The 18,629-nt window shown below is 39.0% G+C and overlaps 1 protein-coding gene across 2 annotated transcripts in view; it reads right to left on the reverse strand.

Moving 5' to 3' along the window:
• Nucleotides 1-223: 223 nt before the first annotated feature.
• The window catches only part of qser1 (glutamine and serine rich 1), a 130,762-nt gene continuing 112,356 nt past the window's right edge, over nt 224-18,629 (reverse strand). For both annotated transcript variants that reach the window (XM_041197632.1, XM_041197631.1), the window contains 4 exons: nt 17,325-17,422; nt 5,512-5,658; nt 2,225-2,320; nt 224-1,670 (listed from right to left, as the gene is read on the reverse strand). In XM_041197632.1, the coding sequence (XP_041053566.1) occupies nt 1,530-1,670; nt 2,225-2,320; nt 5,512-5,658; nt 17,325-17,422 (482 nt within the window). In that variant the 3' untranslated portion in view covers nt 224-1,529. The remainder of the gene's footprint in view (nt 1,671-2,224; nt 2,321-5,511; nt 5,659-17,324; nt 17,423-18,629) is intronic.

Below are 18,629 nucleotides of genomic sequence, written 5' to 3' on the forward strand. Positions count from 1 at the left end.
TGTAAAGTGTCCTGATGAGCACAAGATGAAAAGCTTTGACATATTGCTTTTTTCAGCAATACTCAAGTTGTCCTGTATTGCTAAATGACGATGGACTTATTACCTCAATTTTTTTTTATCTACAGGGAAATTCTTAGCACCATTGCTTCAAAAATATCGGGAATATTACAGCAGTAATGACTTAAAAGACACAATTAAAGCAATAAACAATGTGGGAAGAGGCTTTTGAAAAAAGGTGCACAGTTTAAGGGTTAATCTGGTAGAGTAAAACATCATGATTCATAGAATGAAAAGCAACAATCAGATCAAAAGATAAACCACCAGAGTAACAATTTTGTAGATAAAATTATCCATAGTAACAGTCAAAACCAAGTTGAATTTAACTACATTTACAAATATACTGTACATAATGTTGAATTGTTAAACAGTTCTCATAGTACAATATAAACTTTTTTGGCTTTAGGTTTAGTAGGAAATTTATTTTCATGTATCAGAAAATAATTGCAATGTGTAACACAGCTACACTTAAAAGGCAAAACTAGTCCAATATGCATATCTGGTACACACTGAAGCAAACTTGTATTAACAGGAAAACAGAAATAGTAGTTTACCTCAGCATATAAAGTATACAATGTGATCAACATATAAATGAAAAGAATTTACTGGAAACAATGCAGAGTGTATTACAAAGATAAATGAACATAATTCAAACCACAATATTTTCTCTGAAAAATACAATTATTGATGAGATAAAATGTACAATTTATTTTAAAGAAATATGGGTATAAAGGCAAAATATTTTTTTCTTCAAAACAGGGAAAACAGATGTGTTCATCACCAGAACTGACACAAATGGTCACAGAATTGCACCAACTCCACGTCCAGTTTCCTGAACTTGCTATTTTCAAATGTAAAAGGAGTCTGTAACGCAACAAAAATTATATATTTTCTGATGGCAAATTTACTGTAAAGAATGTCATGACACACTAACCTTCTTTACAATATATATGGAAATTTGGTAGGCAGACATTAGAAAGATATGATTGCCTCTGCCTTGTCTTGTAGGTCAGTAAGAGGCAGGTTATCAAATTTAAAGCATTTTTTGTTGAACAAAACAGTTTTCTAAAGTGTTAAAACTACATTAATAAAGAAAATCATAATATACTTAGTGCATGCCTTGCCATTTTGATCGGTCACAAAAGTTTATTTTTTAATGTTTTTTTCTTTTTTTGGAAATAGACATTACTCAATATCTCAGGTTCACAGAATACAAATAAATCAAAAACATTGGCCATCATAAAAATGTGGTTACTGACATAATAATTAATAAACTCCCCAATGCCAAAATGTGTTTTCTTGACCACCATGTCTGCGTAGCTTTGGGCCAAAAAACAAGGTTCATCAAAGCCCATGAGTGCCACTATTAAAGGCCTAGTCTGGCATCACTAGAGTGCCAAAGTTCACTTCAACGTCTCCATGATATTTTGTTAGTGCCATAGGTAAGACCGTTGAAAAATCTCATATGTACGTTATGAACACTTCTGCTGTGCTTGTGTCAGAACGTCACCAAATTTTTCAAAGAGGTCCTCCACCCATTTCTCATTTTCCATACATTGCTGGATTGTTTCAACTTGGCCTAGGTCTTTATTCTGTTTTAGAATGGAAGCAGCCTGTCCAAAAGAATAGTCGAAAAACATTAGAAAGTTTAGTAAATGTGTACAGCAGATTTGGCTTTGCATTGATGTATACTTCAAATATAAATAGAAAAAACTTTTGATAACTTTTTATACATCAACTTACTTCTATTCACAGTAACAGGATCACAATATTAGATAGACTAAACATGCAAACACCCTTATCTATCAATTGTTAGAAAATAATGTAGTCTTTTGCAGACCAAATAATTAACTTTCATATTTGTAACCACCATAGAATGGAATATCAGTGGAATTTCTGTATTTTATTTAAACTTACAGTGCTAACTTGAAAACATTTATTATGAAAGAACTGTGCTCTGAGATGATGCACCAAAATCTTAGGAGGAAAGAACACAGTTTTGATCAAGTGCTGATTACAAAGCACATTTTTACAAGAAATGCCAAAGTCTCAATTTTTAAATCCAGGATTTATATAATTACCCTGGGATCTTCTTTAGTTTGTTGCAATTTAATAAAATTAAATGAATTCAACTAATACTACACATTGCAGAATGTTAAATACTGACCTCTTTCTTGCATATCAGGTAGGTGTGATATTTATGGTGATGAAGTGTGTGATATAAAGTACAGCACTGCAATTTCTCTTGATCTACAGTGAACTCCTAAGTTTAAAATACAGAACAAAATTTTACAATTCAGTAGAAAGTGTTAACTAATCACACAACCACTTAATATGGTTATAATGCAGCAGAATGCAAACATCTGATCAGATATTAACAGCATTGAGATGACAAACATTAGATGTGCTTTTATTCGTTAGCTAATTACCTGGATAACTTATATGGGGAATCATTGAAATTATAATCTGAAATAGTTCAGACATTTTTGCCACATTTTTAACTCATTGCATCTTCAGCATTGCATGGTGGAATCATTTCAAAAGTTACATCACATGCACATTGTAAAATAATTTCATGCTTAAATTTATATGAAACAAAATAAAAGCCATAGTTCTAGGCAATGCAAATTATCTCAACAGTAAAAAAAAAAGTATTTAAGTTAGCTGTTACACTCAAGACTTCTATAGAATATATTTATAAGAGTGAAGGTATCTACATCACTCATGGGTGGATCCTGACCAAGTTTACCAAAATAAAGAGTATAGAGCAGAATAACACAGAATGACTCCTGTAATAGAAACAAAACAGGGCCCATTCCAGAGAATGTTTCAACTGCATGGCTGATGCTCGTATCTGTGTGGGACCAACCAAGGTCAAGGGTAAAGTGTAAACAAAACAACAGGATGGAAGTGCAAAGAAAGGAAAAATGTGTTTACTTCAATGGTGTAGTCTCAAAAGCTAAGGCTGATGCATGACTCAGTTTACTATCAAGTAGCATTATGGAACAGTGTTTTTGAAATAAAATTATTGAGACTGTTAGTTCATAATTCTCCAAATCTCCTTCAGGATGCCCTGTTAGTTTGGCAGGTGTTCTTAGGATTTTGTGCCTTTTTTCATAAAGTATTATTGCATTTACTCTTCAACATCTTGCTGATGTCAAGAGGAGAAATATTATACGTAGTTAGCATGACTAACAAGCTTCCAGACATAAAAATTTGGCTGTGTGATTGATTGTAAGGAAGAAAACTGTAGATTTCAGAAGTTATCAATGAATTGGTCTGGTGGGCAGAAAAGTAGCAAATCTGGAGAAGTGTGAAGTATTGCATTTGGGGAGGTCAGCCGAAGCAAGGGAGTACACAATAAATGGTAGGATATGGAGAAGTGTAATGGAGCAGAGTGCATATCCAAAGATCCCAGGAAGTAGTAAGACAGACAGATAAGGCGATTAAGCAGGCACGCAGGATACTTTCCTTTATTAGCCAACATATAGAATATAAGAACAGGGAGGCTATGGTAGAACTGTATAAAACACTAGTTAGGCCATAGCTAGAGTGCTACACACAGTTCTGGTCACCACATTACAGGAAGGACGTGACTGCACTACAGAGGTAGGCAATGGGAAGATTTGCAAGGGTGGTACCAGGAATGGTTAATTTTAGCTATGAGGAAAGATTGGATAGGCTGTGGCAGTTTTCTTTGGAACAGAGAAGGCTGAGGGGAGATTTAATTGAAGTATAAAATTCCATGGGGTCCAGATGTAGTGGGTAGGAAGAACCTACTTCCCTTAGCAGAGGGGTCAAGATCTGGTGACATTGATTTAAAGTACCTGTAATTGGTAGAAGGATTAAAGGGAAGATAAACAAACAGTTTTTCACCTGGAGATTGGTTGTGTTCTGGAGCTCACTGCTTGAAAGGGTGGTAGCAGCAGAAACCTTCATTGCATTTAAAAAGTATATTGATATGCATTTGGAAGTGCCGGAACCTGTAAAAAGTGTTCTGGACAGGGTCGGGAGAGAACTGAAACCCTTAGAACCTTTCCCTTACTGCCCATAATCAGTGTGTTTCTTAGGCCCTAAATCATGTGTGGTTAATTTAAATAACAGCAGTAAGCTTTCACAGGTTTAAATAAAGAGGATTATTTATTCACACATTCACCCCAAAAGTCTGACACCACATCTCACACACGCACACACAAGAACAATACGGTTAAAGAGAATAGTGTACTTTCACAAGTTGTAAACAAAGGAATCGTAGTTCACAGGCTTGGTTCGTCGTAGGAAGAACAATTATTTCAGACCAAAGGTGGGATTGTCACTCCAAAAGGATAGTTTAGGTGATTTCAGTAACTAGTCATACATCAGAGATTGTCGGATTCCTTTGAAGAGATGGGTGTTCAGCAAGTCGTGAAGTTAGTCATTTATAGCTTCTTCTTACCAGGAGATCAAGTTTCTTTACAGTTGGATTTGGAGTAGAAATCAGGCTGGGTGACTTTTTTGATGCCAGTCTCTAGGTTTAAAAAAGGCATGGGTTTACAGCCTTTTCTACTAATTTTCTGCATAGGTGGTTGGTGGAGTCTGACTCAGTTTCTCTCTGGTCTTGGAATAATAAAGGGTTGAGTGTCAGAAGCTAGTTTCGGTCATATGATGGCAAGTTTCATTGTCCACATAATGGGTTGGAGCCAGGATGACTGATACACAATAGGGGAATGATTGGTAACCCATTGACATACCAGGGTATGCACTGGAAGACCTTATTTGATATTCCAGCCTCACGGCTCTGACAAATCTGGCAGTCATTATTTGTTGAATCTTTTCCATTGAACTGTTAAGCATGGTCACTTTGCACCTGAGAAAACCTTTTACATCTGAGAACTTTCCAGAGAAATTTTCATGAAGAAATTTATGAAGAAATTGCAAAAGTCAGCTGAGTTTTGGCATCCATCTTAATAGTCCCATTAATTTTCATTTTCAAATAAAACATAGTTCCAGGAAACTATTTACTGAGTGCAGCCCACACTTAAAGTTTTGAATAGGACATGCCTTCACTGGTCATGACAAAAGCTCCACGAGCTGAACTGTGGGATTAGGCTGACACAGGCACAATGGTCCCTTTCTGTGCCATAAATTTCCAAGATTCTATGATGCATAGAGGCATTTTGCTTAGGTGACACATTTGGGAATATTTAAAAGAAATAGCTTATAAACGTCAATGGGATTATTTTGGACAGAGCTATTTATTATACAAAATTATTTTTAGAAGCTGTGATGAAGGAAAAGAGATGATTGACTAATAAGCAAATACTATCTACAGCTGAATAAGTTTGACTGCATTATTGTAGAAATTTTGAAAGATTTGTTGAAATAGTTTCTGATCCCATGTGGTAGAAAATATATCAATCTGGAGGAAAAAGTACATTAGGCTTCTATTTTTAGTCAAAGTACAGAAGGTCTTACCTTTTGGCCCTTAGCATTCTGTTTTAATGATTGGAGCGTCTTCTTATTGTAATTTTTACCACTCAATTTAATTTTGGACATATTCGAATTGCTGCCCTTTGCTCCTGAGGCACATGTCGTCAGTTCAGGAAAATTCTCCAGTGCAGTCTGCAGACAGAACAAAATTCAAATTTTATAGAATAGAACAGAATACAGGAGGCAGCTATTGTCATTGCTGGCTGTCTGAGAGAGCAACTCAGTTAGTCCCACTCTTTTCCCCTGTAGCTTTGCAAATCGTTTCTCTTCATGTAATTATCTAATTTCCTTTTGAAAGCCACAACTGAATCTGCCTCCACCACCCTCTCAGGCAATGCATTCCAGATCCTAACCACTCATTGCGTAAAAAGCTTTTTCCTCATATCGGCAAAAGAACTGGAGGCATCCTTCCAACAATAGGAGCGGTTTTAAAAAATATTCTTTCACTGGATATGGGCATTGCTGGCTAGGCCAGCATTTATTGCCTGTCCCTAATTGCCCTTAAGAAGGCAGTGGTGAGCTACATTCTTGAATCGCTGCACTCCAGGTGTTGTAGGTACACCCACAGTGCTGTTTGGAAATTTGACCCAGCAACAGTGAAGGAATGGTGATATAGTTCTAAGTTAGGATGGTGTGTGGTGTTGTTCCCATGCATCTGCTGCCCTTGACCTTCTAGGTGGTAAAGGTCACGTAAAGGTGCTGTTGAAGGAACCTTGGTGAATTACTGTAGTGCATCTTGTAGATGGCACTCATTGCTACCACTGAGCGTCAGTGGTGGAGGAAGTGGATAGGCTGCCAATCAAGCGGGCTACTTTGTCCTGGATGGTGTTGAACTTGAGTGTTGTTGGGGCTGCACTCACCAGGCAAGTGGAGAATGTTCCATCACTTTCTTGAATTGTGCCTTGTAGGTGGTGGACAGGCTTTGGGGAGCCAGGAAGTAGTTGCTCTCTGCAGAATTCCCAGCGTCTGACCTGCTTTAGTAGCCACAGTATTTATATGGCTAGTCCAGTTCAGTTTCTGGTCAATGGTAACCCTCAGGATGTTGATAGTGGGGGATTCAGTGATGGCAATGCCATTGAATGTCAAAGGGAGGCTGGATTCTCTCTTGTTCGAGATTTTCATTGTCTGGCACTTGTGTGACAAGAATGTTACTTGCCCAAATGTTGTCCAGGTATTGCTGCATATGAGCACGGACTGCTTCAGTACCTGAGGAATTGCAAATGGCGAACACTGTGCAATCATCAGTGAATATCCTCATTTTTGAACTAATGATGAAGGAAAGGTCATTGATGAAGCAGCTGAAGGTGGCTGGGCCTAGGACACTACCCTGAGGAACTCCTGCTGGAATGTCCTGGGACTGAGATCCTACATATCTATTCTGTCCAGGCCTCTCATGATATTGAACATTTCTATCAAATCTCCTCTCAACCATTTCTTCTGGAAAGAAAGCAATCCCAACTTCTCTAATCGATCCTTGTTAATGAAGTTCCTCATGTTCAGTCAGAACAATATTTGTAAATCTTTTTTGAACTGTTATGGCACAGCAGATGGTAAATGCTAAGTTGCTCAAATCCCAGAGGGAAACTTGAAACAACTGCCACAACTGTTTTGCAATTTGTATTTTTATTTTGAGATGCGTGCCTTGAATTCAGTAGTAATCAGTCCACCGAGTCTTGAGTTTTTTTTTAACAAAACTAAAGTAAACATTTATTAATAGAATAAATGATTTTAAGCACATGCATAGGTGTACAAATTACTGCTATGATAATTCCTAATTAGCCTAATTAATCTAGCTCCCAGTTACACCTCTGTTAAGGCAACAGTAAAACAACATAGATTTCAACAGACCCAGGTAAAGCATGCAATACCCTGGACAGTGATAATCAAAATGAATTCTCTTAGCTTCGGTTCCTGGATTCAGCAGCTTAGTACAAAGAAGCTGGAGGCTTTTTACATCTGTTAATCTTAGAATGCCTTCTTCTTACACATAACCTCATCTCCTTTATACAGGTTTCTCCCTTTTTAATGTAAATGTCTTTGCAACTTTATTTTTTCCACAATATAAATCTTTCAAAGCACTCATTTATCAGTAATTTTTGGGAAAAAATAAACACACTGCTTGGCTTAGCCTCTGTTGGCTAGGTGTAACAACTTACCATCTCTTTGAAATTCACTGCTCTGCTTTATCTAAAAATGCAAATGTTCTTCACACTTTACATTCTAAAACTTCAGCCATGTTTACATATTTAGCATTTCAAACCAAGTTCCCTTCTGATACATCAAAGCACCCAGAGCAGCTGTCTGCAATTCAATTAAAACCCATACACACGCTACACAGAAACTAATGCAAACCCCACTATTAACTTACCTTTACAATAAATTACAATATTATGAAAATTATTATATTTTCATGACATAAACCCTCTCCGGTGTCTTCAAATCCTTCCTAAGTCTGATGCCCAGAATTGGACACAATAGTCCAGTTGAGGGCAAACCAGTCTTTTATAAAGGTTTTGTACTCTTTGCTTTATTTATGAAGTCTAGAATCCTGTATGCCACATTCTCAATCTGCCCCATCACCTTCAATGATTTGTGCGGCTATAACCCCATGTCCTAATGTTCCTGCCCCCTTTTTAGAATTGTATCCTTCATTTTATATTGCCTGTCCTCAATTTTCCTGCCGAAATGGAGCACTTTGCACTTCCTTACATAAATTTCACCTGTCCATGTCCTCTTCGAAGTCTATCATTATCCTGCTCAGATTTCACAGCATTTCCAAGTTTTATGTACAAATTTTGAAATTGTGCTCTGCACCTCAAGTCACCTTAATGTATATCAAGAAAAGCACCGAGCCCCTGGGAAACGCCACTGTGTACAGTATCTCAAGTCTGATAAACAACTGTTCACCACTATCAAGGAGGAGCGAGACAGCGAACCCTGCAAAGCATAAAACAGTGCGAGGAGGAGGAGAATGTGGGCGCAGTGAGGCTTAAAACATCGCAAGGGGGAAGAGGGAGAGAGCTCACCCAGTGATGCTTAAAATAGCACAAGGAGGAAAGGGAGAGAGGAGACCCAACAAAACACAAAACAGTACAAGGAGGAATGGGAGACTACCAGCCCGGTTCTAAGAAAAATCACGGGGAAAATTACAGGGAAACAGGTTAAAGTGATTGATTGGTGAGTATTTTTCTTGTTTATCTTTCAAAACTCTAGTAATTTATTAGTAATTGTAAGGTTTTATTAGCAGTAAAGTTTAATAACAATAGTAAAGCAGATATAGGCTTTATTAATTAAAATAAATTAAAACAAACAGGTAAATTAAAATGCAAAGATAGCTGAGCAGGTAATGTGTTGCAGCTGCCGTATGTGGGAGCTGTTGGGCGTCAGTGTGATCCATGGCAAGCACATCTGCAGGAACTGTCTGTGGCTCGAGAGGCTTCAGCTCAGATTCAATGAGCTGGAGGCCGAGCTATGGACACCACGATGCATCAGGGAGGAGGAAAAGTTACCTGGACGCTTCATTACAGAAGGCAGTCACACTCTGTAGGATAGGGCGGCCTGATTTGATCAGTGGTCAGAGACAGGAGGATAACTGCGAGTGAGACAGGTAAGGGGATCAGGAAGGTAGAAGTGAAGGACTCTCGACCCTTGCAATTGTCCAACGGGTCTGAGGTTCTTGAAGCTTGTGTGGATGGAAGCTGGGGCTGCAAGGTGGACGAGCGAACTGGTCGTGGTATCTTGCTACAGGAAGCCATTCAAGTGGGTAAAGTAAATTGGAATGTAGTGGTAAAAGCAGATAGTATAGTCAGAGGGATAGACAAAGTTCTCTGCAGCCAAGAGTGAGAGTCCAGAAGGCGATGTTGCCTGCTCTGGGCTGGAGAGGAACTGCAGTGGGAGGGAGGATCCAGTTGTCGTGGTCCACGTGGGTACCAATGACATAGACAGGGCTAGTAAAGAGGTTCTGCATAGGGAGTATGAGCAGCTAGGGGCTAAATTAAAAAGCAGAACTTCAAAAGTAGTAACCCCTGGATTATTACTTGAGCCATATGCAAATGGCATGAGGTAAATAAGGTTACAGAGATGAATGCGTGGGTCAAAGACTGGTGTGGGAGAAATGGGTTTCGATTCATGGGACACTGGCATCATACTGGGGAAGGTGGGAGCTGTACCACTGGGACAGTACTCACTTGAATTGTACAAGGATCACTGTCCTGGTGAATTGTGTAATTAGGGCAGTAGCAAAGGCTTTAAGCTAAATGGTTGGGGGGGGCAGGGGGAGAGGAGGGGGGCAGAGGTGGGGAAGAGAGAGAGAGAGAGAGAGAGAGAGAAGGATCATGTGAGAGGGGATGTGGTAAATCAAAAGGAAACAACAAGGTAATAGAGCAGGCTAGTAAATTGGGTAATGATAACCGGAACGTAGATCAGGCCAGGGATTGCAAAAAAGGTAAAAAAAAACATAGCATTAAAGGCTTTATCTGAATGGATGAATTGTTAGCACAGATAGAAATAAACATCTATGATAGAAATGAATGTCTATGACCTGATAGCCATTATTGCAAGGTGACCAAGGTAGGGACCTGAATATTGAAGGTTTTTTGACATTATGAAAAGACACAAAGCTAAGAAAAGGTGGTGGAGTAGCTCTGTTAATTAAGGCTGTCATTAGTACAGAAGTGAGAGATGACCTTAGCTCAAAATATCAAGATGTAGAATCAGTATGGGTAATTGTAAGTAATTGGAAAGTAAGAGGTCATTTGTGGTGGTAGTTTATAGCGCCACCCCACACCCCCCACTAATAGTTGTTACACGGTAGGACAGAATATACAGGAAGAAATAAATAAGGTGTGTAAGAACGGTACTGCAATAATCATGGACGACTTTAATCTACATATGGATTGGGTGAATCAGATCGGCAAAGGTAGCCTGGAAAATAAGTTCATGGAATGTATCCGGGACAATCTCTTAGAGCAGTACATTCGAGAGCCAACCAGGGGAGTAGGCCTGGTAATGAGCAATGAAACATGATGCATCTATTACCTCATAGTAAAGAAGCCTCTAGGTGGCAGCGATCATAGCATGATAGAATTTCACATTCAGTTTGAAGGGGAAAAGCATGGGTCTAAGATTAGTGTTTTAAACCTAAACAAAGGTTAGCTAAATAAAGACACAAAGACAGAACTGGCTAAAATGAATTGGGAAACTGGCAGACTTTTAAGGAGATATTTACTAAATCTTAGTAAAGCTTTATTCCAGTGAGAAAGAAAGACTCTGAGAAGGATGCATCATCTGTGGCTAAATAAAGTTAAGGATTGTATCGAATTGAAAAAAAACTGTACAAACCTGCAAAGATTAGCGGTAGATCAGAAGATTGGACAGATTTTAAGAGCAGCAAAGAATGACTCACAAAAAATAAAAGGGGAGAGTACAATATGAGAGAAAACTAACTAGTAACATTAGAGTTTCTACAAGTATTTAAATAGGAAAAAGAAACTAAAGCTAGCGTTGGTCCTCTAGACAGTGTGTCTGGGGAATTGGGAATGGAAAACCAGAAAATGGTAAAGGCATTGAACAGTGTTTTGTGTCTGTCTTCACATAGAAGACTTAGAAAACTTCCCAAAGTTACTTGAAAATCAAGAGGCGAAATAGAGGGGGGAAACTTAAAACAATTACCATCACCAGGGAAGGAGTGCTGGGAAAATTATTAAACCTAAAGGTTGACAAGTCCCCAGGACCAGAGACCCTATGTCCTAGGGTCTTAAAAGAAGCAGTTGCAGAGATAGTAGGCAGAAAGTGGAGGGCAGGAGGACAGTGGACAGCAGACAACTGGCCCCCCACTCCCCTGATGCAAAGTTGGTGTGGACCCGATCCACTCAATGGCAGCCCGCTCTGCAACCATAACGTGCCACAGGCAGGCTAAATAGGGGCAGTATGGCACTTCTACCCCTCACTGGTGAGGAAATCCTGCCCTCAGGAGCTGTCAGCCAATCCCCAAGCCAGGCAAGTCTGAGATTTTGGGCTGAGGGAGGGGTGGGGGGCAGTGGCGGCATGTTTAATGCAGCAGGCGGGTAGGAAGAAGGGGGGAATTCTATCCTGGGGGACCATCCCATGATCCCAAAGGGTGGCTCCCGAAGATAGTACCCCGTCTTCTTTCCCGCCCTCAAAGGTTTTTTTAAAAATCGGGCTGCCCACTCCCGCCCGACTACACACACCAATCGTTTTATGGTGTGGGCAGTGTATTACTGGGGTCAATTGGCTTCGCAATGAGCACAATTGACCCTTGATTATTTATTTAAATATAGTAGACAGGCTGTCAATGTTGGTGTCCGCCACCCCTCCTTATTATGGAGGCGAACTCTGGGCTGAGTGGGAATGTGGTGGGGTGGACACCCACCCTATTTTACATGACCTCTATAGCCAAAAACACCCCTGGGGCAAGTAAAATGTAGCTAAGTAGAAGCACCGGTTAAAAATGTTCCAAAATTCCTTAGTTTCTGGAAGGAAGCCTGTGGATTGGAAAATACCAAACCACCTTTATTCAAGAAAGGAGGGAGACAGAAAGCAGGAAATTATAGCCAGTTAACCTAACATCTATAATAAGGAAATTACTGGAATCCATTATTAAGGAGGTTATTGCAGGATGCTTAGAAAATCGTAATATCAAGCAGAATCAACATCGTTTTGGGAAAGAAAAATAGTGTCTAACTAATTTATTAGAAAAAAAGAGACATTTTGTCAAAACTTTTCATCTTGCACTTATCAGGATAATTTGCAAGAATACAATGTAAGGGAAAACAACATATTTATACTGTTTGAGGAGAGGGTGCTGATTGCTCAGCAAGTGGGCTCTGTTAGAGACATTGAAATGGACAATGCACCAGTTGATGGTGGTTGACAGTTAACTGCCAAGCATTGCTTGAAATTTAAACCAGGCAGCTTGACTCTGATTCTTCAAGGCAATGCCTTAACCAATGAACCTGTAAATGGCTGTCACTTAGTTTGTTTGTGACAGCAATTCGAAATCATCAAGAGGAAAAGCTTCGACAAAATCTCTCTTTGTCCACAAATACTCAAGTTCTGCACTACCTACCAAATGACTAATTTATTAGAATTCTTTAAGGACGTATTAACCAAAGTGGATAAAGGGGAACCTGTAGATATGGTGTACTTGGATTTCCAGAAGGCATTTGATAAGGTGCCACATCAAAGGTTACTACAAGATAAGTGAACATGGTTTAGAGGGTAACATATTAGCATGGATAAAGGATTGATTAGCTAATAAGCAGTGAATAGAGACAAATGGGTCTTTCTCAGGTTGGCAAGCTGTAACTAGAGTCTGCAGAATCTGTGCTGGGGCCTCAACTATTTACATCTATATCAATGACCTGCACGTAGGGACCGAACGCATGGTAGCTAAATTTGCTGATGACACCAAGATAGGTAGGAAAGTATTTTTTCAAGAGGACATAGAGTCTAAAAGGATATGGATAGGTTAAGTGAGTGGGCAAAAATTTGGCAGATGGAGTATAACATGGGAAAAAGCAAAAATTGTCCAGTTTGGCAGAAAGAACAGAAAAGTATTATACCACTTAAATGGAAAGAGGTTGCAGAATTCAGTGGTACAGAGAGATCTGGGGGTCCCCAGTACATGAATCACAAAACGTTAAGGTTCAGGTACAGCAGGTGATTAGAAAGGCAAATGGGGGGAAGTCCACTAGCCAACCAATCAGCACACTCTTCACATACAGTATAAAATTCATTGTTTTCCCTTGTATTGTGTTCTTGCAAATTGTCCCAATAAGTGCAAGGTGAAAAGCTTAAACAAAATGTCTTTTTTCTCTAATAAATTAGTTAAACAGGATTTCCCTTTCACAAAACAATGTTGATTCTGCCCAATATTACTGCATTAACCTCCTTAAATGGATTCTAGCAATTTCCTTCTGATAGATGTTAGACATTTGTTGTATGGGGAATAGATTATAAAAATAGGGAAGTTTACTGCAGCTGTACAGGACCTTGCTGAGGCCATATCTGGAGTTGTGTGTAAAGTTTTGGTCTCATTATTTGAAAAAGGATATAATTGCATTAGCAGTTCAAAGAAGGTTCACTCGACTCATTCCTGGGATAAAGGGCTTATCTTATGAAGAAAGGTTGAACAGGTTGGGACCATACCCATTGGAGTTTGGAAGAATGAGGGGTGAGCTTATTGAAACATATAAGATCCTGAGGGGACTTGATAAGGTGGCTGCTGAGAAGGTGTCTCCTCTTGTGAGAGAGACTAGAACTAGGGGGCCACAGTTTAGGAATAAGAGGTCTTCCTTTTAAGATGGAGATGAGGAGTATTTTTTTCTGAGTGTAGTTAACATGTGGAATGCTCTTCTCCAGAAAGCAATAGAGACTGGGTCATTGAATTTATTCAAGGCTGAGTTAGAGAGGTTTTTGATAGGCAAGGGAGTCAAGGGTTATGGGGGCAGACAGGAAAGTAGAGTTGAGACCACAACCAGGTCAACCAAGATCTTATCGAATGGCGAAGCAGGCTTGAAGGGCTGAAAGGCCTATGCTAGCTCCCAAGTCCTATGCTCCTATGTATCCTATTTACTGTCACTCAGCCAACTTTGTGTCCTTGCACTCACCATTCCTTTTATTCCATCAGCTTCAACTTTCTTCACAAGCCTGTTATGTGGCACATTATCAAACACCTTTTGGAAACCATGTACACATATCAACTGCATTATCTCCATCAATGCTTGCTGTTACCTTATCAAAAAACTCAATAAAATTAAAGATAACTTGTCCGTAACAAATCCAGGCTAGTTTTCCTTAATTAATTCATGTTTGTCCAAGTGACTATTAATTTTATTCTGGATTGTCGTTTCTAAAAGATTTCCCACCACCGTAAAATGACTGGCCTTTAGTTACTGGGCTTATCCTTGCACCTATTTTTGAACAAGGGTGTAACATTTGCAATTCTCCCATCTTCTGGCACTACCCCTATATCGATGGAGGATTGGAAGGTTATGGCCAGTGTCCCTGCAATTTCCACCCTTTCTTTCCCTTGCTTTCCTTGGATACCTCTCATCCGGTCCTATCAACTTTAACTACAGCCAGTCCTCCTCATGCCTCTTTTTATTTTTTTATCAATTTACAGCTCACACTGTGTTTCAACTACCTCCTAATGATTTTGGCATCACCTTCTTCCTTTGTAAAGGCAGATGCAAAGTACACATTTAGTATATAAGCCTCAGTGCATAAGTCTCTTTTTTTTGTCCCTAATCAGTTCTATTCCTACTTTTACCATCCTTTTACTATTTGTGTATATAGAAGACTTTAGCACCCCTTTTATGATGGCTGTCAATGTCTTTTCATACCCACTTTGCTGCTTTTATTCCTTTTTTTTTTACTCTGTGAACATTCTATGTTTAGCCTGCTTCTCACTTGTATTCTCAATCTGACATTTGTCATAAGCACTCTTTCCCTGTTCATTTTACTTTCCATCTCTTTCTTCAGGAGCTCTAGCTTTTTTGTCCTACCTTATATCCTCATAAGAATGTACCTCAACTATACCTGAACCATGCCCAAATACAGTATTACCTGATTTTAATTAATCTGGGACTGATAACATTCTCCTAAATACACTTGAGAAGCTCTGCTACCTCTCCACCCTTTACAGTATTACCATCCAGTCTATAGTAGGGTAATTGAAACCCATTATAACGACTCTATAGTTTTTGCAACTCTCTATAATTTCCTTCAGATTTGCTCCTCTACAGCTTTTCTGCTAGTGAGTAGTGATCTATAAGAATATACCCAGTGATATAATGGTACTGCTACTGTTTCTTAACTCTTAACAAAATAGATTCAGTTCTTGACCCCTTTATGGCATCCTCTCTCCAGTCCTATAATATTATCCTTAAATAAGTATTGCCACCCCTCCTCAATTCTGTCCTTCCCTATCTTTCCTGAACACCTTATATCCAGGAATATTTAGTCCCCAGTCCTGTTCTTTTTTGAGACAGGTCTCCATTATTACCACATCATATTCCCTTGTGGCTACCTGTGCCTGGAGCAATCTTAGTTCAATAATCTACTTGCAACCTCTGAATGATTAGGCATTTAACTCCAAAGAATTTTTCATCCAGAAAGCATCAGGTCTTAACTATGATTCAAACCCAAAGGCCATAATTAACAGAAAACTAAAGCTCTCAAACTTAAAGTTAAATAATATGCTGGGGAAACAATGTGGAGCAGAACAACACAGACCATCTTACATACTCCTGGGGATAAGTGAAGAAGGGAGCATCACAAGTGGCATAGCTCTGCTGTTGATACATGTAGAATTTGTGAGAAACCTAAAATCATACTGTCTCACTCCTTGATTTAACTTCCAACACCTATATTTTGAAAAATACAAATTTTCATTGTATTTTCACAGTTTCAATCTTCTTTTGTAGGTTAGTTTACAATTGATGTAATATTGATGGTTTGTATAGCAGATTTTATTTAAGTAATATAATTACATCAGCACCACTCAAAGGAAAGCCAAAGGCATTGAAACTGTCTTCTGACTAGCCCACACAAATTTTATATTTAAATCATTAACTTAAACAAGTTACAAGTTGATCTGAGAACATGGAGACACAGAAACTTGCTGCAATACACTCAGTGGAAAAAGGGGAAGCCACTTTAATATGCCACCCAAGAGACCACATATCAATGTACAAAATTAAGAGGCACTGAAAATTGGTAATTAGCTGTTTTTATTAAATAGTATATTCAGAAGAATCAGGAAGGTTCTATTTTCCATTTGAACAAGAATATTTTTTTAAAAAGATGTACAAGTCAATGATGATCACAAAGACTAGATCTGCAGATTACGAAGAGTTCCAGCAAGGCTTCCTAGAAAAAAACTTCAAACTTTGCTCCAAAGTTTGTCATCACATGTTCTTATTATTCTTCGTCAATCTCCCCATTACTGAAGTAAAAGCTTTCAATTTTCTTTGGCCCAATTTGACAAAATATAGTACACTTGTGCATAATTTTATTCAGCTCAATTTCTTTTGCAATAAACAGTGTCATGTTTTGTTGTATACAACTAAACAGTGGTAATAACATACTTCTCCTGAATAGCTATGGTTACTTCTGAAGATTACTTACAATTGTGGAGATTATGTTGAAATGTATCATTCTGCTTGATCTACAACTTGAAAGCTTAATTATTTCAATATAGACTGTCACAGAATATCAAATCGATATTGCACGATTCACTAAATGTCATGTACAGAAATATAGGTACACTGTCAAATCCGGCTGCCCCAAAGCCGAAGTTGCTCCCGGACATTTTTGGAATGTGCCATGCTTCAATTTTAATTAAGCAAAATAAAAAAAAACATATCCAGCTTGCCATGGTGCCGGACTAGTTAGCGCGCACGCGTCGAAGTGGATATCTTCTTGCGCTGCAAGTGATCTTTTCGACCTCACCCAACCCAGATTAGCCTGAACCACCCACGGCCCAAACCAACTGACCCAAAATCAGAAGATCTGAAATCTGGCATGGTCTTGTTCCTGAGGTTGCTGCTTTTGAGACACTATCTGTTTTGATCAAAAAAGATTTTCTCCCCCAGATTCCAGTAGACAAAACTTAGAACTACCAGTAATCATACTACAATCCACTGTCCCCAAACACTGTCAGTAGCAACTAAATACAGGTACTAAAACCATATATTTGTAAGGATGCAACAGCTATATTGCATAAGGACGTTACCTTCACAGAATGGCAAGCATGGTTTTGAAAAGGTTCTCACCTTGAGTGCTGGCTCCAGAGGGAACTTTGAAATCATTCTCTTCTTGTTCTCATTCAGCATACTATCAATTTTCCTCATATGTGGCAAATACATCTCATCTACAAGAGATTAAATTAAGCTTACATTTAAGTGTTATTGAAATTCAAAGGTTAATTTCACCAACACCGTAGTTCTACAATGACACATTCTACAATTGTGGAATATAAACAACCAATGTTCTCTGTAGTACAGAAGTGAACTGATGATCATCCTTAGAAAGGCTGCAATTCATTTCATTTCATCTTTAATCTATTCTACAGTATGTCCCAGCACTGTGAAGTTTTAGTTAAAGCTATAAGAGTTTTAGGCGGAATGAAATTCATGAATGGTGAAGGATTCGTCTTTGACTCATTCTTGGGATGTGGGCATACTGGCAAGGTCAACATTTGTTGCTCTTGAGCAGGTGATGGTTGAGCCACCTTTTTGAACTGTTGCAGTCTACAGTGTTGTTTGGAAAATAGGAGCTGGAATAGGCCATTTGGCCCCTCAGCCTGCTTCGCTATTCAACTAGATCATGGCTGATCTTCTACCTCAACACCATCTTCCAGCACTACCCCATCCCCTGATATCATTGGTATCTAGAAATCTATTGACCTCTGCTTTGTACATACTCTGACTGAGCCTGCACAGCCCCTTGGGGTGGAGAATTCCAAAGGTTCACCACCCTCTGACTGAAGAAATTCCTCCTCAACTCGGTCCTAAATGGCCTACCTCTTATTCTGAGGCTGTCCCCCCTGGTTCTAGACCGCCCCAACCAGGGGAAACATCCTTGATGCATCTACTCTGTTGAATTTTGCACACTTCAAGAAGTCACCTCTCATTCTTCTAAACTAAAGAATACAGGAACAGTCTCCTCAATCTTTCTTCATAGGACAATCCACCACCCCAGGGATTAGTCTTGTGAGCCTTCTCTGCACTCTCTCTATGGCCAGAATAACCTTCCTAAAGTAAGGAAACCAAAACTGCACATAATGCTCCAGGCATTGTCTCACTAAGGCGCTATACAACTGCAACAAGACTTTTAGGGAGAGATCCAAGCTTATGACTCAGTGACAGTGAAGAAATGACAATGTAGCTCCAAGTCAGGATGGTGTGTGGCTTGGAGAGGAACTTGCATGTGGTGTTCCCATGCATCCGTTGTCCGATTCACTTTTGAACTTTACTATTGAATCTACTTCCTCCATCCTTTCGAATAGTGCATTCCAGGTCTTAATATCTCAATGCACTAAGAAATGCCTCAGCTGCTTATTATTTTAAATCTGAGAG

The sequence above is a fragment of the Carcharodon carcharias genome, chromosome 10 (assembly GCF_017639515.1).
Source record: "Carcharodon carcharias isolate sCarCar2 chromosome 10, sCarCar2.pri, whole genome shotgun sequence".
In the NCBI taxonomy this organism is placed as follows: Eukaryota; Metazoa; Chordata; class Chondrichthyes; order Lamniformes; family Lamnidae; genus Carcharodon; species Carcharodon carcharias.